Raw genomic sequence first — 24611 nt, 5'->3', positions numbered from 1 at the left:
GATTATGTGTCAGCAATAGTCGAAAAATTGAGGTTCGAACCCGTCATGGATTCAATCTTTACGATATTAACGCTTCAAGTACAACTGTATCTGAAAATATCGTGATTAATTCTTTGTCGGCCATTTTACTTATTTCTAAAATGTCAATTCTAAACAAAACAAGGTAATTTTAGCGCACTAAAGTTTATTGACCCTGTTTGTCTGTTTCTAAATTAGGTTATATTAAAATGGAACGGTCACTCGCTCTACGGATATTATTTGCGCTGAGACTATGAATTGACATTTTAGAAAATTCGGCTATTATCCTAACCTAAACCATTGAAATATTTATTTTAAACACCAAAAACCTTATTTTTTTATGCTGTGAAATTCACTATTTATTGTTATCAGCCCTTAAACATTAAAATTGCCAAAAAGAAATATGAAATGACGATGGTTTACTTCAGGAGTCGTTTTTCTCAGAACCCGGCCAGGCACGATTTGAATATAAAACATTTTGTGCTCTTACATTATTTGCTAATAAATCTTCCTGTTTGTAGAAGACTGAAACACGGAACGTCTATACCGACCTTACAAAGCTTTATATTGCGGACTAGTTACGTATCTGTAATCTGTAAACTTCGCAATATTATCGACATTAATTTTTTAATCTGCATTTCTCAACTGCCATTGCAATTTTCTCTCATTATTTAAAATGCAATGACTGTTTTTTTTTTTTAGTCTTACACTTTTTCGTTTATGTGTTCCACCTAGTTTCTTTGGGGTGCAATAATTTAAATAGCATCACTTATGGGAAATTTTATACAATTATTTTATGAATTGTTTAGTACTAGTTAGTTTAGGTCTAGATCATGTTATTTTCATATAAAATGCAGATAAAAGTAGATAATAACTGATGGTGTTGTATAACTGGGCGAGACGCGTTGGCGGGCGCCTCGGATATTTTTACCCATGACGCGGGCATTGCGCGCGCCTCCACCTCAGGCCACGACTACAGCGGAGAAGCTACGCTAAAGCGGGTAATCTATAACTTTTTATATATGTTGTAATAAGGTTTATTTGTGGATGTATGAAAAAAAATTAGAAATTTGCTAAATAGATGTAATTCCGTATTTACTTATTTTTTTATTGAAATGTAAAATATCTAGGAATATAGGTAAAGGTAATCTATTTCCGCTACTATATTGCACAGAATTAATTATTTTTAGGTATATAGCATTCATATAAGCTTTTATGTAATGAAATATTAAATAGTAAAACGCTGTTTTAATAGCTCCATACTATTCCAGCAGCCAAGGTCTACTGCGACGGGCGTGCCAACTGACGTGACGCCTGATTCTCTGCAGCTGTTTATATACCACACCTATATACATCAAAACCAATGTTCCCCTCCACATCCTTGAATTTGTATATACTTGTCTATTTTTTCCGACAGTTAACAATGAATTATTAGTTGCATTCATATAAAAAGTTATCAGTGCAGTGAAATTTTGAAACAGTATTCGGATACAACACAGAGAATAATGTTTAGATGTACTCAAATGAAAACAATATGGAAAGGAGACAAGGAATGAAAGAATTTGATAATTCCATATATTTTTATTAGTTATTTCAACAGCAATTATAAGTAATAAGTTGTTTTAATTCTGAAATGTCGCTACTGTAATTAATAATTAATGTTACAGTCTTTGAAATGAAATTTATTTTCTATTAAAATCTTATTTCAAAAACCAATTAAATGCAATTGACAGTTCTTAGTTTCTAGACTTATTCTCTATGGAACTATTATTGAAAGTTTGTCACAATATGGAACCAGACGTGATGTCAAATAGCTCAATAGTCAATGAGCCTTGAAACTTAAAACTTACAATCACTGTTCCATTAATCACATTATGTACAAAATGGAAAATATTTACATCAAATTAAATATTCACACAACCACATCATAGACAAACACGTCTCTCTGTACTACAACGCACAGGGAGACACACAGACATACATTTTAACATACCAGCCACAAAATCGTAAACTCCATCATATCTGCTTCAGACCTCTAGCAAACAGACTACGCCAGGGTCCATAAGTACCTTAAACATATAGCTTCTAATGTTTCATAATAAAAAGCTTTCAATAAATAATTGTCACAGGACTAGACCCCGACTGGAAGCAATTCAAACTTAAGATAAAATGAGTATGATGTTTCCTGCAACAGAAGTCATCTGTGCAGGAGTGAGCTTCACATTTGAGCATACCGGTGATGTCTGAACTCCACAACAAAACATGGAGTCACCAGAACTCACATTATACACTTTAATAGTTCTTATAAATCCAACTGACTTAGTACCACAAATTTAGTTAGGTAGAGTGTCCATGAGTATTTCTTTCACTCCTGAACTTAATCGGTCTGGGAATTTGATGTCAAATGCAACTAGAAGATCACCCTTCCTCGTAGGCTCCTTGGGGAATGGTAGGCCATATCCCGGAAACCGTTTCACAGTGTGGGGCTTGACAACCTCTCCTTGTAAGTTTACAGTTAGCTTCTCACCTGTCATTGTTGGTACTTCAATAATTGTGCCACAAAGAGCCTGTAAACAAAGAAACAATACTATTAGATATCTTACAATAAAATATAATTGAAGAAAATTTAAATTACATACTTTAGACTTGTCTATAAACAAACATTGATAATGAGTAATACTAAAGTAGTAAAGCATAATTGGAAAGAATGTTGCATAATGTTTGTATGTCATCTTGTATGCTTACCTGTTTCAATGAGACTTTAGCTGTATATCTGATATCACTGCCTTCTCTCTTGAACAGTGGGTTAGGCTTGTCTCGGATGATGAACACAATGTCAGCTGGGATCTTATTCCTGCCTTGGTCCCCTTCTTTTTGGAAAGTGATTTTAGTGCCTGCCTTCCAGCCAGGCTTCACGTGTATCGTCAACACCTTATCTTCCTTCTTGGACGTGCCATCTGCCTGGATGACGCGACGGGAGATCTTCATCTTCTTGACGCAGCCGCGCGCGATGTCTTCCAACGACACGTACAGATCGTGTTCGATCGGCGGGTCCTGGGTTTTCTCCTTTCTATTAGGTGAGCCGTGGAAGTTGAAACTGTGGCTACGGAAAGCTCCACCGGGCCCGCCGGACCGCGTTTGTCCCATGCCCATGTTTGCGAATGGATCCATGTCAACGTCCATGTCGCGGTCGAAGAACATCGTCGTACCTCCGCTGCCACCGTTGAGGTCGAAGAACGCTTGGAACGGACTCGCAGAGCCGAAGAATTGTGCAAACGTGGCTCTTGGATCTCCATGGAACGTGTACGAGTACGACTGTCCGACACCTGGTCCGTTTTGTCCGCCCATGCCTCCTTTCAAGCCTGCCTCCCCGTGCGCATCATAAATTTCCCTCTTTTTCTTATCTGATAACACTTCGTACGCCTCCGCAACTTCCTTGAATCTCTCCTCCGCGCCAGGCGCTTTGTTCTTGTCCGGGTGGTATTTGAGTGCCAACTTACGATACGCCTTTTTTATTTCGTCGTCAGTGGCGCCTTTTGTAAGGCCTAACATTTTGTAGTAATCTTTACCCATTTTATTGAATCGACCTGCAACAAAGAAATTATCAATGTTAGTCTCTGTACGTCTGGCACCTTTTTAGGAGACGTAAAGCGATGATCCGCGCAACTCTACTCTACATCTAGAAACTTCATTTTTTTTTACAAAGTGCAATATAATTGACTAAAAATTAAACACGGAAATTAAGAAAAAAATTTAAGATACTTACAATTACACTTTCAATCAAAATCCAGAAATAACTAGATGAAAATTTCAAAATTTCACACACAACACAACTCACAACTTCACACTATCAACTTCACAACTGAATGAAACGCAGCGCTGCCGTCGCGCCAAAATATATACATTAAAACGTCTAGAACATTCTGGGGCCTTCACTTGACGTGCGAGCGAGATAAAAGAAACCATTCGGAACGAAAGTTTGTATGTATTAGACAGAGATACATATGAATTTGTTTGTTCAATAAGAGTAATAAAGGGTTCATGACTTCGGCATATCGTACGTAAATACAGTACGTTCCCATTTCCACTACTTCATAATTTTAATAATTGAACTTTATTTCAAGACAACAAAAGAAAGATACCCTATACTGATCGAACTTTTTGTATTTTTTAATTATTAGCTTAACGACATGTATGAAAAATTATTTTAAGTAAAATAAAAACTTCCTATGCGGAAATATGCATGATTTCAAAAGGTTTTATACATTTATGTCCTTCTTACTATCTTTTAGTAAAATGTTTAACAGTATGTTTTAAATTTAAAAATATTAACATTAATTGTATATTTAGATTAAAGTTTCAGTTAAAAAAATGTAACAACAATTTTTCAAAAAGTGGCAGAATAAAATCAAATCACAGATTAATATTTTTCTCAATTACTCAACATACTGTAGTTTATTACGGACGTGCACTGGTATAGTGTGAAAATATCAATAAAATATTATGTATATTTCGATATATTCTGTACATTTCTACATTTCTTCGACATAATTTGCTAATAATTAATTAGACATGATAATTATTCTCACGAACATGCTTCCAAAGTTTTAAGTTACAAGTGTTAGAATTGAATACTTTCGATCAAGAATAGTGCTTAGTGTACTGTATACTGTGTTTAGTTTGGTGTACTCTTTGTATTCGTATATTGTGTACTATGTATTTTTGATCGGAAATATATTATGCTAAGTAACTAATTAATTTATGTAGACGAATACACGTGAGCGCGATAGAACGGGATGTGGGTCAGGCGCTACACCGCGGCATTCACGTGTTTTTCTAGATCGTGGTTCTATTCGTAAAAGATCAAGTGCTTATGAAGTTTTTTTTTCTTTGAAAGAAATCTTTATTTTAATATGTCATTACGGTATTAAATTAACAAATACGCCTTTCTTCAGCAGGCAACAAGGGTAGACAGAAAAAAACAGACAGTTGTTTTATAAACAGATTTTATTTTTGTAAAAGAGAGTCGAACCCTAATCTGTACTCTATTTACTATTTTTAAATGTTAATTGACAAAGCGAATTAGCCCTACTGCGAGATTTACTTTTAGTACAGAAGGGTGCAACTGCGTTATATCAGTGGTGTATTATATTTCACAAAAACGATTCTTGCTAAAATTACAGGTTTATAATAATACTACGTATTTTTACCAAGATATTTTATTAGATTTAAGCAAAGCGCCATCTTTTCCACGAATTTTGCACTTGATCATAGCGAACTGTAGTGGATAGCAATAGTAAGAAATCATTTAGGCATATTTTTAAAATAAATAATCATATGGATTGCTGAAGCTATTTCATACATGTACTAATTTTTTTTTCAGTTAATTTAAAAAAAAATCCATTTAAAATACTAGCTTATTTTTATTATTTATTGCACATGGCAATATTTTTACCGTCAGCTGGTTGCTGGTTGACAATCAAGTGTCTTATCAAGCTGACATTTATTGTCACATGTCAATATAAATTTTTAAAATGAAAATATTGTTATCATTCAAGCTGGAATTCTAAAAGTACATTGTAAATTAAGAAATTCAAAGGGGAAGTACAAATAAAACTCAGTATTGATAGTATAAATTTATCTGACTAATCTTAAAAATAACGCGTGCCGGCATCCTTTGTAATCGATGTCGTAGTACTTCTCGTAGAAATCTTGTATCAACTCTTCGACCTGCAACATGTCCATTGATGTATTACAAGTGAAGTGCGACACGTGCAGTGAGGTCGCGCATGAACCATACATTGAATGTTGTGAATGCGATACTAATTTGTGCACGTCTTGTTTTGCCGCCGGTCAGGAGATACGTGAACACAAAAACTACCACAAATATGCAGTGCGAAGAAACGATTTCCCCCTATTTGATAATTGCAACTGGTCAGCTAAAGAGGAATGCAAATTACTATCGGCGATATCCACACATGGCTTCGGTAACTGGGAAGAAGTGTCAAAAGTAGTTCACACGAGATCAAAGTTAGAATGTCACGAACATTACAAAAAATATTATATAGAAAATGTACAATACAAAGAGTTAAAGTTGCTACCGGAAACAGAACAATCCTTATTCCCTAAGCCAGTAACCCCTTACTTGTATAATTTACAGGTTTGTGTAAATCCACCACGAAATAACCAGTCAGATCAGCATCTTGCAGGTTATAATGCATACAGATCAGAATTTGAACTTAGTTACGATCATAACGCAGAAAATATATTTAACATTGAAGATGACTACTCAGATGATGAAGATGAAGAGCTTATGGATGCTCTGAAAGTTAGCTTAGTGAAGGCATTTAACACAAGGCTGACAGAAAGACATAGGAGATATAGTATTATAAAAAATCATGGCTTAATAGTGCTGAATAGAGTAGTTTCATGGTTAAAAAGATTTGATGACACATTAATGAGAGCAAAGACTGAAAAATTAGTATCATTTATGCAGTTTATGACCGGAATGCAGTTTGATGCATTCATGGAATCATTGAGTCTTGAAGACGAGTTATTGCAAAGGATATTTCGGCTGAGTGATTATCGGAAGAATGGTATTAAAACATTTTACGCCGCAAAGCTTTATCAGCAACTAAAAGTGGAGAATACATTAGCATTTAAAGAGCAGAAGTACCTTACAATGGTTATGCAAAACAGATTTGAGTCTCAGAGTCAGTCTCCGATTAAATCAAAACAATATGGAATCAAAGATAAAAAGATGAAGAGGATGTCAATGCCATTGGATATTATTGGCCTTCCGTGTTGCCATCTTTTAATAGATAGTGAAAAAACACTATGTTCTAACTTGAGACTGTTACCTACAAACTACTTGGACATCAAAAGTCAACTAATATCGGAAAACAATAAGTTAGGCTTTCTTAGGTTACTTGACGCTCGCAGGATTTTAAAGATTGATGTCAATAAAACTAGAAAAATATATGACTACCTCATGCAGGAGGGCTTTATTAATATGCCTCCGGTCAATAAATAACTGTGTGAAAATGTTGAGCATAAAAAATAATTTTAAGAAAAAACTGAGATATGTAATTAGAATAAAAAATTATATTTTTTTTAAAAATATGTTTTTAAACAGATGTTTCTGCAGTGGAAACACAGAACTAACACATCTTTTATGATATCCAAGTATAAAAATATAAGTAACTCACCTTAAAACCAAACTTCTGGTACAGAAATATAGCAGGGTTGGTCGGCGAGACATGCAAAGTTACATCTTTGCCTGTACAAGTCTAGAAAAAAAAAGCAACCTTACCATAAACATTTATATGCCATAGACTCAAATGGCAAGTTCACTTTTAAATTAGAAACCATAGTAGCATATAAATTAATAGCACATAATAATATAAACTTTCATCCACTATTCCCTTTTGTTATATTGCAGCCTTGAGGGTAAAACTTTTACAAACTTCATATGTAATATTTATTTATATCAAATTAGCTGCCTTAAAATTAAGTTTCAAGCTTCTAACTGTAAAAATTAAGATAATTCTATACAAACTTTCAATCCCTTACAACCCCCTTTTCGCGTTAAAATTTAGTCTATGTCCTTTCTCAGGCTCTAGATCTAGACTATCTGTGCACCAAATTTAATATAAATCGCGTAGTTTTGGCGTGAAAGCAAAACAGACAGACAGAGTTACTTTCGCATTTATAACATTATTATATTAGTGAGAAGTATTATTAAACACAACATTGTCTTTTTACCTGTAAGAGATGGTACAACATGAATGTAGCAATCTTGGCATTCCTCCACTCGGGGCGGGTGACTATGAAGGAGATGTAGGCTTCATTGTGGCCTGCATCCGGCACCAGGAATGCGCACCCCACCACCAGCCGCCGGTATGTCACCACGCAGCTGAACTCAGGATGCTGCAGCGCCTCAGTCACTGATACACATCCCACCGAGTGACTACAAGCTTGGACTTTGTCTGCTTTGTATTTAATTTCTTTTGGAGTTTAACGATTAGACAAGATATGTAGGTATATTGTCCTTGGTTAAAATTTTATGCACTATTAGGCGTCTAGACTTCATTCATGCGTAATAAAAATAACTTAATTAGTAGTCTACATGTTCCTTCTGATTATGTTCTACATCTATGTCAAATTATAGCCAAGATTCGTTGAGCTTTTCTGGAGATCAAACAAACATCCATCCATCCATACAAACATTTGTATTTATAATATTACTAGCTGTCACCCGCAATTCCATCCACGCGGAGTAAAAAAAAACTTTATAAATAGTCTATGTGTTCTTCCAGACTATGATCAACATCTATGCCAAATTTCATCAAGATTCGTTGAGTTGTTCCGGAGATACATTCAAACAAACATCCATCCATCTTAAGTATATATATTTATTAGTAAGATAATAAAGTATAAAAATGAGTATACTAACTGTCAATACCAGGCCAGAAGAACTGTGCAAGGAGAGCATTGACTGGTGCAATGTGCTGAGGCCGTACGTAACAGTAGTCCAGGCTGGCCGGTACTGGCGGTACATAGCCCAACTCCTGGCTACACCATACATACATTTTTTAATACAAGTTAGTTTTTAGTAAATAAAAAAAAATTAACTAAAAACAACTTCACAAAAATTCTGTCTCCAGAACTAGTTAAAACTGTATTTCGAGATTTAGCGTCTTCTTTTATCTATTACTTAAAGGTATTTAGTTCCTATATTATATATATTGAAACTTTGTGTTTTTGAAAGTGCATATGTGTGCTTATGTATTCGTATTTTTTATTATTTTTAAAAGATTTTCAGTACATTGTAAATAGGGATTCTAAATGAGATAACAAGTTAATTTTATATACCGATGTGTTTTGACGAGTAGTTCGTCAGTAAGTCGTAGCCAGAGTGGACGGACGCTGTTATCTCGGCGGATGTATGGACGGAGCAACACGCCAGAGTAGGAGGAGCGAAATGGTGCCGCCTCCCACCGTGATACTAACGCCGCCCCTCGCTGCTGACTCACTACAGTACCACTCAAGTTGTCCAACAAGTACTGTAAGTTATCACGAATCATCATCATCATCAGCTCACTATACATCCCCAATGACGGGCTCGGAACATACCCCGAGTTAGGGGTGACTAGGACATAGTCAACTGACCCAGTCTGGGTTGACTTCATACATATCATTGAATTACTTCTCAGATATGTGCAGCATCACTATGTTTTCCTTCATTGTAAGTATGTCTGATAAATGGACATATGTAAATCGAAAATTGGTACATGGCGGGATTCGAACCCAGGACCTGCAGATCGCAAGTCAAGTGCTTAACCCCTGAGTCAAATTGTAAAATGTATTATTAAATTTTCAAATATAAATAACTCACCGATCTCTGGAAACGATCTAAGATTCTCTCGGCGTTCATTAAAACTTTAGGATCGTCAGTTATGTAGCCGCGGAGTAAACGCGCCGTCCTACACAACATGGATGAAATTCTATTGTATTTTTTTATATATATTAACAACTAGCTGTTACCCGCGACTTCGTTCGCGAGCAATTGAAAAAAAATCTTAATAAGTATGTGTTCTACATCTGTGCGAAATTTCATCAAGATTTGTTGAGCCTTTCCGGAGATACCTTCAAACAAACCTCCATCCATCCATCCATTCAAGCATTTATAACATTAGTAAGATTTAATACATACTTGTCTAGATCAAAGATGGGCAGATGCTTATGTCTCTTCAGCCTCCTCAGAGCCAACTTAGCTCTGAACCTGTGTAAATAAGCTTTCTTGTTGGGATCCTTGACCCTGGGGATGAGGTTCTCGACTCGCTTCAGCAGTTGGATCTCCTCGTACTCTGACACCTCCACCAGGTCTGGTGCCGGTGGGGGGTCCGGCTCCAACCAAGGCATGTCTACAGAGTTGAGTTGTGTGGAGAAGAGAGATTCTCTTCTTACGATCGGGATCTCTTCTTGTTTCTTACTCTTGTCTTGAGTGACTTTCTTGAGTTCTGGGCGAGTCTTTTCCTCGTAGTCGTCAGAGGGGGGCTCCAGTTGGGGGGAGCTGCGTGAGTCAGAGTCGTAGTTGTGTCCTGTCTGCTGCAGCGAGTGGATACTAGAACTGTCGCTCTGGTAAACAGTACACTGAATTGCAAAAAAAAATATACACACAATTTCAACCGTACTTTTTAGTAACATTTTTTTTCAAGTGCAGTCAACCACAAATTTTTTTTTTTCGATTAGTCAGCTTACTTTATAAAATCAACAAAATTATAGACATGCTTTACTTCATTTAAATAATTTTATAACAAAAACATTAACAGTGGTAGACGTCAGCAACAACATCAGTTGCAAGAATTGTCCTCGCTCAGTGAAATACCACGACTACATAGAAGACAGACGTCAAGTGGAAGTAATTAAAAGTACAGTCTGATGAATGTGGTGACAGAGGACTAAATTTAGTCCACTTTCCCTTCCCACCCCTTTTCTTATAAGGAAAGTATGGGAAGGGGAGGTGGATTTGAAGGTGGATTTGATGGAGGAGATGCATAGGAAGGTTAAATATTCTCTTTTTATGCGTCTCCTCCTTCGTTGGCAACGCATCTGTAATTGCGAATATCTATGGTCAGCGGTCGCTTCGCCATTTAGGCGAATTCATGTGGCCGCTTGCTCATTTGCCACCTTGTATAAAAAAAACCGTTGCCTTGTTGAATTAAATTGCTGTAAAATTTCTACTGCTGTAGATTATTTTTGTATGTTATAAATAGATTTTACTGTATTCTTAAATGCTAAGAAAATAGATATAAAATGAGATAATACCTGACTAATTTGTGGTCTTACAGGATCGTAAGGATAGTTCATGAATAAGGCATCTTCTGAGTTCAGACAAATATCTTGCCCCTCTATTGCGACATCTTCAACAACTTCTTCCCTGTAAACATATTAAAAAAATTAATTTCTAACCAAATTAATCTTACTAATATTATAAACTAGCTTTTACCCGCGACTTCGTCCGCGCAGAATAAAAAAAAAGCGACCGCACACAAGATAAAAAAGTTCCTATGTCCGTCTCCTAGTTCTAAGCTACCTCCCCATCAATTTTCAGCTAAATCAGTTCGACTGATCTTGAGTTATAAATAGTGTAACTAACACGACTTTCTTTTATATATATAGATGTGAATGTTTAGATGAATGGATGTTTGTTTGAAGGTATGTCCGGAATAACTCAACGGATCTTGATGAAATTTGTCACAGATATACAACATAGTCTGGAAGAACACATAGGCTATTTATTAGGTTGTTTTTTAGCCTTCTAGGTTTAGGTTAGGTTAGTTACGTATAAGTGTATGTAAAGTTGGAATTCAATGGTAATGAGAAATTAAATTTACACATGTAACTGAACCCTTGTGTTTTTAGATTAATTTTGTAAAGTTGTATTGTTTAAATTGATGTTAATGTAATTTTTAATTTCCACTAGCTTTTACCCGCGACTCCGTCCGCGCGGAATAAAAAATAGAAAACGAGGTAAAAATTATCCTATGTCCGTTTCTTGGTTCTAAGCTACCTGACCACCAATTTTCAGTCAAATCGATTCAGCCGTTCTTGAGTTATAAATAGTGTAACTAACACGACTTTCTTTTATATATATAGATATAGATAGATTTAATTAAGTTATCCAAGTATATTACTCGACATCATAGGCAAAGTCCTGACTGGTGGACGGCTCACATTCTGAGTCCAAGCGCATCTTCTTGCACGGAGGCTGATCATCTAGCTGCTTTATTAAATGCTTGTAACCTGAAAACAAATTAAAAATACTGGTTATAGTGACATCAAAGGGAGTGGCAATATACAGATGTAATATCCAATATTGAAGTTTAGGGATTTACAATTTTGGGCACCGTAATATCCAGTTTAGATTTTTTTTTCAGTCCAACGGTCAAATCCGGCACTGGATTACAATTGGATAAAAGAATATCCACACTACAATGCACTTAGTGTATTTAATTATGAGTTTACATATTTGCAATTGCAATCCAGTGATGATTTTGATCATTGGATTAGAAAAATAAGAACTGGACTCTACGGATATGATGTAAATTAATTTCTGCTGTATTTTATTATTAGGATCTGTACTTTTCACTTATTCCATAGACAATATAGACTTATTATATTTCATACCTAATTCAGCTGCTTTCGTAAAGAAGAGTCTTTTGTCAACATTCAAGTAATTCCGTGGACGTCCTTTGATTTTCTCTTTGGACAGCTCCAGATCTATAATGTATAAAATACAATATTACATAAATCTTACTAATATTATAAATGCGAATGTTTAGATGGATGGATGTTTTTTTGAAGGTATGTCCAGAACGACTCAATGGATCATGGTGAAATTTGGCACAGATGTAGAACATAGCCTGAACACAAAGGCTACTTATAAAGCTTTTCTTATACCGCGCGGACATAGTCGCGGGCGACAGCTAGTATTAGTAACAATAGTAAAAACTATTCTGTATATTGCAAAATATTATCTATTTGCAATTACACACATTAAAAGAAAAGTATCTGACAAGAGAAATGAGATTTCTATAAAAATAACTTTGTCCTGCCTTCGTTTTAAACAATACCTACTTTCACATAACATGTAATATTAAGATATACAATATTTAACATAGTGCTGGATAATATATCAGTTCATACTTATATGTGCAGCTACTGCTGGTGAGAAGGAATGCAATAGACGCCACCAGCCCGTCTCTCCAAGTGCAACAGAACCCGACATGAAGAAGGTGTTGTTGTACACTGATAGAGCCCCAGCGATTGTACCAACCCAACTCTTCTTTTGTTTGCTACAATATAGAAATATATAAGAAGAAAAGATACCATGCCTTTCAGTTTTAAACACCTAACTGTAATTTTTTTCCATTCTCTTACAACCCTTTTTTTGCATTTAAAAAAGAAATTAAAAAAAAATCATTTAATTCAGACCAATTATGAGTCCAAAGTTCATGATAAAGGTTAGGCTAAAAATAGCCTGTATTTTGTTTAAATCAGTTCAGTAGTTTGGTGTGAAAGTGAGACAGACAGAGTTACTTTTTAAACACAATATTCACTTACAAATGTGTTCCAAAGAGTAGAACCCAGTTTCTATCAATGAAGGAGCAGATATGTGTTTTGTAATGGAAGAAGCCATTATTACTGATGCCGTATGATTGTATACTGAGATGATGAAGTGTTAGCAACAATACATTCACCCTGAAACAAAAAGGTTTTATCAATGGCTCCAATAAAAACTCAATGTCTCATGGTTTTGGAGAAACATCATCAGAAAATAACAACAGAATGTATCTTTAAAGGCTACATTTTTACGATGCACTGTAAGTTTTTAACATAACAATTAACTTGAAACTTTCATGCTTATTTATTTCAACTGTTTTTTAACTATACTAATCGGTAACAAATATAGGACAGGTAGATTAAACCTAGCCAGTATCTTTTTATATAAAATTGTACCATTGAAATCTTTTTCTTTCAAAAACTTCCTCTTTATTGTCTGAACATTCAACACAAACAAATTCAAAGAATACATCGCATGCAAAGTCGCCTGGTGTTCCCGGCCGGCGTAGACAGGTTAGGTGGACGAAGCCGTTGCATATTTCACATCTTAGCCCCGGATTGTCTTGTTTGTTTTCAGGATTCAGACAATATTTACAAAATGTACTCGGTTTTTGATCGGAATCTGAAAATTCTACAGCATTATTTACTTCCACCTCCATTGTTTTTGTTGATGTATTTGTGAAATTGACAATGACATTGACAATCATAAGCAAAAAATTATTTAAACACAGTTTAAAAACCGTTGAAAGTAAAAATTTTATAAATATTTCATTACGACATTAATAAAATTTTCACATTGTAAGTTATTTTGATTTTATTAATTTTTAAATTGAACTCGGTAAAGATTTAAAATTTTAAAGGTTTTCAAATTAGTTATCGTTCATCACCAGTCTAGTCGGCACCGTCTTGCTGCATATCTACATATAGGTGTCGTGCGGTCCCGCCGTGACAGTAACTTATTTGGTTTATTGAGATTGTATTGATTTCCTGCTTAAACATGGTCCTGAATAAATAACCTTCATACATCACAAGCATACAATGATACAGTAAAACGCAGTGTTTAAATTCTAGTATCTTTATTAAAAGGACTTAAACTAATTACGCATTATCTCTCTCATTAAGCGTTGTTAAGTCTGAAATTACGTATCCATTGTTCTATATTACGTTTGTGTTCCTGGCGCGCCATCTTGACAGACTCTGGATCGTTAGGGTTTTTAGGCATCAAGTCGAGATGATGAGCAGTGTCAATCATCACCACAGCTTTGATCGTATCACTGATACTGCTAAGAAGGCCACCTGAAAAAACGTATGTGAAAAGGTACAGGTCTTTTGTACAGGTCGATTAAGCGACTGAAAGTGATAATGGATTAGGTTAGGTCTTTCCTTTACTTATTAAAAAAGGCGTTCAAAACATTATCTATAAAGATGGATAGGTCATTACTTGGATATGACAGCTTTTGCTTCGTTCCGACTTAAACGCGTGGATGTTTCCGACAAATATCAGCAAAATAGGCACAAAATACAACGATTTACAACCTGTCCATGTATATGGGTCAGCGGTTCAAAAACTTCTACCTTCATTTGTTCAAATCATGTTACAGCTTACGTTGGAAACATTGCGTACTAGACTATAAAAGGCTAATCATCACCTCCAGCCCAGGGATCCAAGAGGCCGTTACTGAAGATGATGTTAGACGCGGCCTGCAGACGGTCACCGCCGTACTCCAACCAGGCGGCGTCGGGGCGTGGATACACCTTGTACTTCTTGTGGCAGTCCTCGGAGAACTGCGTGTAGTTCCAGGGCCTCGGCTCAAACATGTCATCGACACCGTTCGTACACATCGGCATCACCATCTCGGTGCAAGCCTGGTGCAATAAACAGTGTTTATTGATCGTGAGTATTTCAGGAATCTTATAATATAAATTTTTGGATGGATGGATGGATGTTTGTTAAGAAGGTAACTAACTACAAAACGGCCCAACAGATCTCGATTAAATTTCGAAAAACACACAAGTTTTTTTTTTTAATTTGCGCGGTCAGGGTCACGGGTTACTGCTAGTTAAATAATAATTTAGATTTTTAAAACTAATTAGATAAACAATTTTTTATTATTACTTGGTAGTCCCAGCCGCTGGCGTTGAGGTTGCCATAGTCTGTATTTTTGTAGTCAACGCAGTCACCTTTACCATTGTAGTTTGAGTATACTTGCAACACTTTACCAATGCCCTGTAAATTATTAACAGCTGGTTATTTGGTTTGATATTTTTTTTAACCTATTTTCGATGCTAGACTATTTTTTTCCATATGCATATCTTTATCAGACAGTACACATTTGAATTCATTTCATATCATCTTACAAGTATTATAAATTCGATCTACGAAGCTACTTATAAGATAAACTAGAGTAAATCGAAAATAAAAAAGATAACCTCAAATTACCTCCAGAAGTTTTTGTCCGGTTAGTTTCTGGCTTAGATACTGGCAAACGGAACGCACGGGATTGGCCGGCAGGGGTAGGAGGAAGTCTGTAGCGAAGGGGTAGTTGACCATGGCGAGAGTTTCGTACATCGTCTGAAGGTAGTCCACCAGGTCCTGCACATCTTCCTTGCTGTCATTTACCGCTACGCACAAGTTCCATTGCTTCTTCAACCAGTCCGCGTTTGTTTTGTTCGCTACGAAAGTTCTGGAAGGGTACCATAATAAAAATAGTGAAGATGAAACAGTATTAAATGTTAAAGCATCTATAGAGAGGCTAAACCTCCAATAGTAAATTACAGCTGCAGACAATCGAAAAGTAAACTTAAAAACAATGAGGAACAAATATTTTAACAAATTAACTACCTCAATACACTCCAGGACTGTCTTATATTATCCCTGCAGACTTTACTGGCGACATTGAAGCTGGAAGTAACAATCCTGTGAAAGACTTCGCATGGCACCATACCGGAGAACATGTGGACAGGTGCCGAGGCCGCGATGGCACCCGTCACCAGGTGAGGGTACTTCATACGGAAGTACGCCGCCAACATCCCCCCATACGAACCTGGAGGGAGATTTTAAAAATATTTGAGTCCGATATTCTATACGGTAGACTTCTAAGGTAAACTCTACAAATGGATAGATGATTGCTTGAAAATGACAGCTTTTGCTAGGTTCGAATTGAAACGTATCTGTTGATGTTACGTGACAATTAATTCTATCCATATTATTGGTTCGAATCTATACCACCACTACAAACCGCAAACATCAGCCCCAAAATGGCGAAAATCAAATAGGCACAAAATACAACGTCTTATAGCCAGTCCATTTACAGAGGTCAGTGTCAAGGATGCTGTAGTATTTTTTTTTAAATAACTAAAAGTCTTAAAACAGTGAAGACTTTAATACTATTTTTTTTAATTATTGACCATTAGTTTATAGACAAAAAAATGGCGCTAATCTCAAGGTCAAAGAGGAAATTCCGTGTTGTTAACAATAAATACATATTATAGTTAGTTATTTACTACCAATTCAAATTACAAAATTGGTATGAAAGTTATTTTTGAAATAGCCAGCGTTCCAATGCATTACTTACTAGGAACACGCATTTTTTAGGTAAAAAATCTAGTAAGTGACTCAATATTGATGTACTAATAAAGTTTATGGACAATGGCTATATAATTTGGGACACATACCACCAAAAGCGATGACTGGATATTTGGGTTTCAAGCTTTTGCCGCCTTGAAGGAAGTTAACCAACTGAGCGTAGTCTGCGAGGGCCTGAGCCGAAGTTAGGTAGCCGATGTGCTCGTTGTCCAGTGACTTGTCTCCGAATGGCATTGACTTTCCGTAGTACCTGAAATTTAATGAAATGTTTAAATTCCCATATAATTTACACAAAATATCGCTACAAATATGTATAAAATTAACCTGTGTTCTGCGAAGACAATTTTGGCTTCAAATTCTCTCGCAATTTCCCACATAAAGCCGGTGTGTTTGGCGAATTCTTCGATTTGACCCTATAACAGAATCATTTTTAATACATCTGCTAAGGGATAGAATTAGCAGATAAATAGTAACTTGATTTGATGAAAAGAAATGCGCGGACACCGAGTCACACTTCCCAGGAAGACAAATAGAAGGATAGTTATAGCATTTTCACTTATGTTTAACTTTACTATTCTGAGGAATATGTGGTAATATAACATAGCAAAATTAACAATCTACATAATGTTTATTTACACTTACATTATTACTTTGTATAAATCAAATGTTACTGATAAAAGGTTAATACCTTCTGTATATTAGTATGTAAATAAGTACGTATCTACTGCTGTCGATAGTTAAATATAAAAAATGTGTTCCGTTTTGCTGCTGTAAATATCGACGCTGGAAAGCATAAACGCTGTAACCCTTGAAATCGCGAATATGTTTTTCACACGTTAATAATTTCAACCATTATCAAACGATAATGATTTTATTATAGGTTAGCACAAACTACACAACATTGCTGAATACCGCATGCTTGTAGGTGTATCAGCTAACGAGTTATCATTTTTTGGCTCTCCTGTAAAGTTCATACTTTCGGGGTTACAGCGTTTACGCTTTCCAGCGTCGATATATACTTGCTTGCATGCCAGTGTAAAAGTGTTCTTAAACACTTTTGACAACAGTTCATTTTCTTCTTGTACAATAACAGGAAACGGACCAAATGTTCTGAGTAACGCAATCGTGAATGAAATTAAATGCATTTTCCTTCAATTCAACTCAAACTAATCGCCTACTCATGTTACCTTTATGTACCTTTACTATACAATTAAACTAAAATTCGCATTAAATAAAACCTTACCTCATTTCCGGTGTAGAAGAATATGGGTCCATTCCCCCTGTTCCAGTACTCGTCACTTTCAATATACCTTATTTTGAATGTCTCATTGCGCTGGAAGCCGAAATGATCTAAAGGTACGACGAACTCCTTTGTTACATTCTTATAAGCAGCTGCGGTACCCAAGAGTAGCACTAGAATATAAGTTACGTGTTGCATTGTGTGTGTGACTGTACCGCGATGACGCTGACGTCCGCTCGCATCCGCGTTTTGTGTGATAATGAGCAATCTGAAGCCGACCAAGTGCTAACTCGTTTACGTAATATGTACAATCGAGTACATAAATCGTTATTCACTTAATAACAAGTGTAAACAATACATCAGATATAGATATCTAATAAGTTTATAAGCATATTTACTAGAGTTATCACTTACTTATAGATTTTAAAACTGGTCAATGTATTTTGTTACTTGAATCTTTTACCCTAATTCAACTTGAAATTGCCGTTGACTATGTTTAAATTTGAATTTTCTTAATCTACAGCTTGTTGAAATGTTATTTGGATATTAATAATTGTCCCAAATTGCGTTTGTACGCGAATGTACTTGTATCGGTTATCGGGGTACATTTGACCCGGCGCGTCCCGCCTCGCCCTCCCGCCGGGACGTCTCTTCTCAGAGCGACTCCGGCGCATACTCACTGGATCTCAATTATTTTCTGAATACTTTCTAATTAAATGTCAAATGTTGTAAGTATAAGTGTTGAAGTAAATTGAAAGATATGTAATTCTTAACAAGTGTTTAAAAAGTAAACTTTATCTTAATCTTTGAATTAATCTTAATTCAAAAGACCAATTGAATTTGTTCAGCTTCAAAGATGATGCGAGCATACTTTTGATGTTATTTCTATCGACAATGTGTTATTTCGCGATTTAATTTCTTGGAGTCGTAAATTGATAAATAAACATTCCATTTTTGACATTTATATTTTACATGATTATATTAAGAATATGGGTATTTAAATAAACGATAAAAATAATTGATTTTATTCACACATATCAATTTTAATTACAATATAATTTAATTTACACAAATATAAAAAACATTATTTTATGCCATCAATATCTACTTGTTATTTTTTTTTGAATAAGAGAAGGCAAACGAGCGACGGAAACACCGAGGTGATCAACGACACTAATCGATATCCGCAACACCAGAGGAACTGCAGATGCGTTGCCGGACTTTAAGGAAAAATTCTTCTACTTCTGTTAAATAATAACCACTAATAAAGTAATAAGTATAAAAGCACAAGAAACTATAGAAACACAAATACCAAGACTAGAATATAAGGACAATAAAATTGTTCAACGATAAACGATGCACATAAATTACGTTGTTTTAGATAATAAGTTTAGGTACATAAATGTTTCAGCGAGCACGCAAACACATTATCTTCCATAATGACCGAGGGTCAGCCACCAGTCGAGTCACCGCCAGATCCTACAGGTGTTGTCCTTGGAGGCAGTGACGATTGTGTCGCCAGCGTAAGAGAAGGCACACGAGAAGATCTCGCTCTGGTGTCCCGACAACACCTGAAAATTGTGGGTTTCGACTGTAGTGAAACTTGTACCCGGGTGCTAAGAGAAAATGAAATGATTATCAATATTATGTGCACTTCTGGTGTTATCTATAACCAGTTACAAAGATACTTTTGAAATCTTTGCGCTTTTTATGACATCCTGATAATGCGAAGATGTTTAGAGTTACATAGAGTAGCAGTTGCCCGCGCCTTCGTCCGCGAAAGAAAAAATCTAATAATAATAGCCTATGTCATACGGCGTAGTGTAGCTTCGAAACAGTCAAAGAATATTTCAAATCGGTCCAGTACTTTCGGGGCCTATTCAACGCAAGTAATCAAATGTTTCCTCTTTAATGTTACTAGGTGTCGCCCGCGACTCCGTCCGCGCAGAATAAAATTAATAAGTAGCTTATGTGTTCTTCCAAACTATGTCCACGCATTTATAATATTAGTAAGATTGTTTGAGTCCGCAGCATTAGATGTTCCATCGTTTAACCGATGCAATACCATACAGAAGATAGGTACTCATGAAACAGTGGTAATGATGCCCAGAAATTATTTGAATATGTGGACAAAGTCACATCAATTAATAACAGTAGAATACGTTTATAATAGAAAGGTGAGTATGTATTTGTTCAGGTTGAGTTCGCTGTCACGGATGAGTGGAGGACGAGCGGGGTTCCTATTTACATACGAGTACAGGCAAAATCTATGCCGACACCATGTAGGTACAGTTACAATATGTTATGCACCAATTCCTAACTATTAAAATTAAACATTTATCATTATTTGTATGTCGTAGAATTGAGTCAACATTTGGAACTGAGTTAATGTTATTGAACTCGAGTTTTTCATGTTACCTAAATATAATATATAGATTTTAAGAATTATCTAAACGAATATTCTTTTATTAAAAAACTAGCTGTCTCCGTTCTTCTATGTGTTCTTCTTGACTATGTTCTACGTCTATGGCAAATTTCATCAAGATCCGTTGAGTTCCAGAGATATCGTCTAACAAACATCCAAGTTAGCACTACCTTCAAAACAAATATATGTCACCTTAACATGCAGTCCTTTCTAGACTTGTTGGAAAACTTATCAAACCGTAAATTACAGTTTTAAATACGAACTAATTAAAAAGTAGTGGAAGTTACTTGTAAACAATTCCCGGTGTTCGAGTTCCAGATCCTGGCGGTTTTGTCTGCGGACGCGGTCAGCAGACTGCCGCCGGCAGGACTGAAGCACACCTAGGTATTTGGTATTACAAAAAAAGACGTATAATTTTAATAAAGCCTTTAAAAGCCTTTAAATTGTATATATATTACGTCATAGAAGCACAAGCAGTCGTGGCCGAGTGGTTAAGGCGTCTGACTCGAAATCAGATTCCCTCTGGGAGCGTAGGTTCGAATCCTACCGGCTGCGGAGCTTTTTTCTTGGAAAATGATACATCATAAACCCCTTTTTAAGAGTTATAACAAAAAAGTAAAGTCTTACATTGAGAAAGGAGACTACAATTATATGTTTATTTTGATGGGCCATTCCTTACTAAACACGTATAAAGTAAATGACGTAAAGTTTTGAGTTAGTCGGCGATCTTTTACCACATGGTTTAGTTATATACATGTATACCTTGGAGACTTCCTCGCTGTGGCCCTGCATGTTAGCGAGTGAGCGGCAGTCGGCGCGAGCCTCGTACACTCGGGCTGTCCCGTCACTGCCCGCCGTGGCCAGCCGTCGACCTGCCCAGTCGAAGCTCACATCCAACACCTGAAGGCACAACTGGTTTATTATATTCTAATAGCCCTTACTTTTTACAACAATGCTGGTCTTTTCGCCGATGTTCACATAATTACTTAGTGTTCAAATGAAGTGCTGGAAGCAAATAAATACCGCTTGGTAGAAGCGAGAATGATACGCCAGAACTGTGCCAGTGTTTACTACAGATGCATTGGCAATGGTTACCTCAGAGCCGGGCGTGGTGAGCGTGGCAACACAATTGCGCTGGCGGGTTTCCCAGAGCCGCGCGCTGCCGTCCAGCGAGGCGGAGGCGAGCAGTGAGCTGTCCCAGCTGTACTGGACGCTAGACACCTCCGCACAGTGCCCGCGCAGTACCGCCACGCAGCTGAACAGCGACAATGTAAAGAAAGGTTGTGTTGGAAGGTCATGAAAAAGAGTAGGTATAGAGGTGTAATTTTGTCAAAATAACTTAATAAACGACTCGCGCACATAGAGTACAGAATTTTGGAGTTTTATATCAAAGCTGTATCCGTTTATAATTTCTTTAACTCCTTAAACTTTATTACGAGCAAAATGGCGTATGCTTATCATTATTACAACGTTATAAGTAGGAGCTTTATCTTTCATTCTAAAATAATATCTTACTCACTCTTTGACTCTGGTATCCCACATGCAGATTGTGCCGTCATAGGATCCTGTTACGAGGCTCTGACAGTCATTCTGGTCGAACTGCAGCGCTATCACCTCGGCCGCGTGACCTAAGTATGTGTGCACTTCTGCACCTGAAAAACATCTAATCTCATAACAATTTGGTCTCAATATTTTTAATAATCATACTTTGTACAATGCTACTCTCTGTCACCTGTTACTACGTCATATAGTTTAGCGGTCCGGTCCATAGAAGCGGTGGCCACTTGGTGTGCTTTAGGCGCGAACTGCGCGGCCACCACCTCGCCGCTGTGGCCCCACAGGGTGGCCACGCACTGGCCATTTGCAGCAGACCACACTTTGGCTGATTTGTCAAACGAACCAGTTACCACCATGTTACTGTTGACCATTGACATCGTTAGAATATAGAAGATATTCTAAATTCAAATGTATTTTTTACAACCAGCTAGTTAATTTAAATTCCATAACGAATACGGTGGTTCCAACTCTATGGAAAGAAGATTGAGTGTTACCTACATAAAGACAAGTATAACGTTTTTAAAACAATGAATGAAAAACAGTCTACTTTTATGCGGTCTAATGTAAAAATTCTGTTGAATTAATTATGATTTTTAATTTCTCTCAAGGCATTGAAACCGGATCCCGATGGGGGCATTTTTTGCTCCACAGTCCATAAGATATAAGAGAGAGTTCTATAGCCAATATAAAGCATCGCTTCTCACCTTTTAAAGCATTTTAGCTATAGCATTTAAGTACAAAGAAAATAAACAATAGCAACACAATTTGCTGCCTGGATTTAATCAAGAATACAAAATTGTATTAAGAATGTTGTTCGTTTATAGAGCGTGTGTGTCAAAAAAGGTTCGTCTGTTAGTACACAATGCTATGTCTGCCTACTTTAATATACGGAAGTGAGAGTTGAGTATAGCAGAGTAAGTATGTGCATAAAATTAATATCGTAGAAATGCGGTCGTTAAAAATTGTTTGTGCCGCAATGAGATATGATATGATCAAATAGATCACTAAATAAAAATTTACACTTAAGTTACTCTGAGTGCGGCAGTACGTATTAAATTAATTAACAACACTTTTGCCTTAAAAGAAATCTGTAGACAAATTCAACGGATACGTTACAAGAATTTTTGTAGTTAATTTAAAATGAATAAAAGTGAAAGCTATAGAAGTCGCTAACGTAAGACGGACTATAACCGATCTTACGCATACCGCCATTCTTTGCCTTTCAAACAGTAGGCTTTCACGGCCAAATAGGCTGTTCTATTTAAAAAAAACATATCAACCCTCTCATTGTCCTTGAAAAAACAAAGCTTACCAAATAGGATAATTAAAAGCCACAGAGTAAACGACATTCTGGTGTCCAGTTAAAGTTTTAATTTCAGTACCGGAGTCTACGTCCCATATCTTGCACGTCCTGTCGTAACTGCCAGTGATGCATCTGAACAACAATCAACTTTATAAATCGTTATAATGTCTTTAAGAGCTGTAGAGGCATAGATACGAGTAGAATAGTTTTTTTTGTCGTAAAGATTATCATCGAAAAGTTTTTCTGACATTTTGTCTTATATACTAAATCTTAAACTTATAGTATTTTAACAAGCCCAATGCTCATAAGATTTTCACGTATTAAAGTGAAATCGCTGGGCGAATCAGCGCCAGTAAATGTTAACATTTGTAATTTGGTTTGTCCAATATCTTTGACCAACAGATGACTTATAAAAGTTTGTCAAACTAAGAGAAATGTTTGTTATATCAAGTCAAAATGAACTTCACCTGGTGCCCGCTCTATCAAATGAAACATTCGTAACAGGCAGTAGATGTGTAACCAATGTCTTGTATATATAGAACCTCTTCCCCGCAGGACCTTCATGTTCGATCCTCTTCTTGAGCGTCTCCAAGCACTGCTGTAGTTGCACCAACACCTCGTCCGTTATCAAAGCTTCCTTCTGCTGTAGGTCATTTGCTATCATCTTTACGTCTGAACTGAAATGCAATAGTATTAAAGTGAGTTCCAGTGATTTGTAGAAATCTATAGGTATATATATAAAAGAAAGTTGTGTTAGTTACACTATTTATAACTCAAGAACGGCTGAATCGATTTGACTGAAAATTGGTGGGCAGGTAGCTTAGAACCAGGAAACGGACATAGGATAATTTTTATCCCGTTTTCTATTTTTTATTCGGCGCGGACGGAGTCGCGGGAAAAAGCTAGTATTAAATATTTGTAAGGAATTATAAAAAGAAATAGACGATTTCCAACTGAATACCAATTTAAGATGATCATCATTTGGAAGCCCTAAGTTTTTATTAGTAAGTTTTTTTACATTAAGGTCATATAAAATTAACATAAAATTAAAGACATAGGAAGAAAGAAACGAGTCTGAACTTACTTGCTATCTAACTCCAATAGGTCAATATCTTTATTCCTGACAATTCCTTTTTTCGTATACTCTAAAGTGATCCCCGGCGGGTGATATCTCAGATGAAACTTTAATAATTTCATGTTTTAATATTTTAAAAGTATAATACACATAATAAATCGTTCAAAAGACGTTTGATTACTTTGTCAATACAACGGTTGCTAGGAGAAATGTTATCGTGGATTTTCACTGGAGAAACATTCCGACAAAAATATCTTGCTGTCCCTCTCATAATTATTG

General features: G+C 36.1%; 5 protein-coding genes and 1 non-coding gene across 7 annotated transcripts; 2 read left to right on the top strand and 4 right to left on the bottom strand.

The window, feature by feature from the left end:
- Window positions 1-1658: 1658 nt before the first annotated feature.
- LOC106713384 (dnaJ protein homolog 1) lies at window positions 1659-3894 on the bottom strand. Its single transcript, XM_014506188.2, has 3 exons — window positions 3785-3894; window positions 2764-3605; window positions 1659-2585 (listed from the first exon to the last, which is right to left on the bottom strand). Exons 2-3 carry the CDS (start codon window positions 3589-3591, stop codon window positions 2352-2354), a joined length of 1062 nt encoding a protein of 353 aa, XP_014361674.1. The 5' UTR covers window positions 3592-3605; window positions 3785-3894; the 3' UTR covers window positions 1659-2351.
- Window positions 3895-5555: 1661 nt separating this feature from the next.
- On the bottom strand, window positions 5556-13827 carry LOC106713378 (cysteine-rich protein 2-binding protein). 2 transcript variants are annotated; one of them, XM_045680863.1, is made up of 13 exons: window positions 13543-13827; window positions 13147-13284; window positions 12730-12878; window positions 12211-12303; window positions 11718-11826; window positions 10849-10960; window positions 9734-10173; window positions 9416-9503; window positions 8893-9083; window positions 8474-8592; window positions 7783-7964; window positions 7227-7307; window positions 5556-5748 (listed from the first exon to the last, which is right to left on the bottom strand). In XM_045680863.1, exons 1-13 carry the CDS (start codon window positions 13803-13805, stop codon window positions 5656-5658), a joined length of 2058 nt encoding a protein of 685 aa, XP_045536819.1. In that variant the 5' UTR covers window positions 13806-13827; the 3' UTR covers window positions 5556-5655. The 2 variants fall into 2 exon arrangements, with proteins under 2 accessions (XP_045536819.1, XP_045536822.1); XM_045680866.1 differs by having other exon boundaries at window positions 9734-10158.
- LOC106713392 (transcriptional adapter 2A) lies at window positions 5666-7063 on the top strand. Its single transcript, XM_014506195.2, has one exon. The coding sequence runs from the start codon at window positions 5756-5758 to the stop codon at window positions 7049-7051; it is 1296 nt and encodes a 431-aa protein (XP_014361681.2). The 5' UTR covers window positions 5666-5755; the 3' UTR covers window positions 7052-7063.
- A 425-nt stretch (window positions 13828-14252) lies between the features above and the next one.
- Window positions 14253-18217, bottom strand: LOC106713385 (lysosomal Pro-X carboxypeptidase). The gene is made up of 8 exons (XM_014506189.2): window positions 17976-18217; window positions 17057-17145; window positions 16822-16982; window positions 15989-16190; window positions 15587-15830; window positions 15263-15373; window positions 14796-15012; window positions 14253-14442 (listed from the first exon to the last, which is right to left on the bottom strand). The coding sequence occupies exons 1-8, from the start codon at window positions 18168-18170 to the stop codon at window positions 14264-14266; spliced, it is 1398 nt and encodes a 465-aa protein (XP_014361675.2). The 5' UTR covers window positions 18171-18217; the 3' UTR covers window positions 14253-14263.
- Window positions 18218-19438: 1221 nt separating this feature from the next.
- On the bottom strand, window positions 19439-24454 carry LOC106713389 (dynein assembly factor with WDR repeat domains 1). Its single transcript, XM_014506193.2, has 9 exons — window positions 24342-24454; window positions 23725-23934; window positions 23267-23389; window positions 22130-22314; window positions 21917-22049; window positions 21493-21652; window positions 21160-21297; window positions 20685-20777; window positions 19439-19543 (listed from the first exon to the last, which is right to left on the bottom strand). Exons 1-9 carry the CDS (start codon window positions 24452-24454, stop codon window positions 19439-19441), a joined length of 1260 nt encoding a protein of 419 aa, XP_014361679.2.
- Trnas-cga lies at window positions 20871-20952 on the top strand. Its single transcript has one exon. It is a non-coding gene; the product is annotated as a tRNA-Ser (tRNA).
- Window positions 24455-24611: the final 157 nt, after the last annotated feature.

Source organism: Papilio machaon, chromosome 2, assembly GCF_912999745.1.
Source record: "Papilio machaon chromosome 2, ilPapMach1.1, whole genome shotgun sequence".
NCBI classification, from domain to species: Eukaryota; Metazoa; Arthropoda; class Insecta; order Lepidoptera; family Papilionidae; genus Papilio; species Papilio machaon.
Note: the sequence above shows the minus strand (reverse complement) of the source record. Positions and strands in the feature narration are given on the sequence as shown.

What these genes read in the sequence shown, in the direction of transcription:
- LOC106713384 (XM_014506188.2), bottom strand. Translation starts at nt 3,591, where the DNA reads ATGGGTAAAGATTACTACAAAATGTTAGGCCTTACAAAAGGCGCCACT. An exon ending in CTAAAGTCTCATTGAAACAG is followed by an intron (nt 2,586 to 2,763) that starts GTAAGCATACAA and finishes CTTTGTTTACAG; the next exon opens with GCTCTTTGTGGCACAATTAT.
- LOC106713392 (XM_014506195.2), top strand. Translation starts at nt 5,756, where the DNA reads ATGTCCATTGATGTATTACAAGTGAAGTGCGACACGTGCAGTGAGGTC.
- LOC106713378 (XM_045680863.1), bottom strand. Translation starts at nt 13,805, where the DNA reads ATGGAGGTGGAAGTAAATAATGCTGTAGAATTTTCAGATTCCGATCAA. An exon ending in CTTCTGGCCTGGTATTGACA is followed by an intron (nt 7,965 to 8,473) that starts GTTAGTATACTC and finishes GATGTGTATCAG; the next exon opens with TGACTGAGGCGCTGCAGCAT. An exon ending in TGTTGTACCATCTCTTACAG is followed by an intron (nt 7,308 to 7,782) that starts GTAAAAAGACAA and finishes TTTTTTTTCTAG; the next exon opens with ACTTGTACAGGCAAAGATGT.
- LOC106713385 (XM_014506189.2), bottom strand. Translation starts at nt 18,170, where the DNA reads ATGCAACACGTAACTTATATTCTAGTGCTACTCTTGGGTACCGCAGCT. An exon ending in CAGTCCTGGAGTGTATTGAG is followed by an intron (nt 15,831 to 15,988) that starts GTAGTTAATTTG and finishes GTACCCTTCCAG; the next exon opens with AACTTTCGTAGCGAACAAAA. An exon ending in CCGGACAAAAACTTCTGGAG is followed by an intron (nt 15,374 to 15,586) that starts GTAATTTGAGGT and finishes AATAATTTACAG; the next exon opens with GGCATTGGTAAAGTGTTGCA.
- LOC106713389 (XM_014506193.2), bottom strand. Translation starts at nt 24,454, where the DNA reads ATGAAATTATTAAAGTTTCATCTGAGATATCACCCGCCGGGGATCACT. An exon ending in GCTTTTAATTATCCTATTTG is followed by an intron (nt 22,315 to 23,266) that starts GTAAGCTTTGTT and finishes AATGGTCAACAG; the next exon opens with TAACATGGTGGTAACTGGTT. An exon ending in ACTATATGACGTAGTAACAG is followed by an intron (nt 22,050 to 22,129) that starts GTGACAGAGAGT and finishes GATGTTTTTCAG; the next exon opens with GTGCAGAAGTGCACACATAC.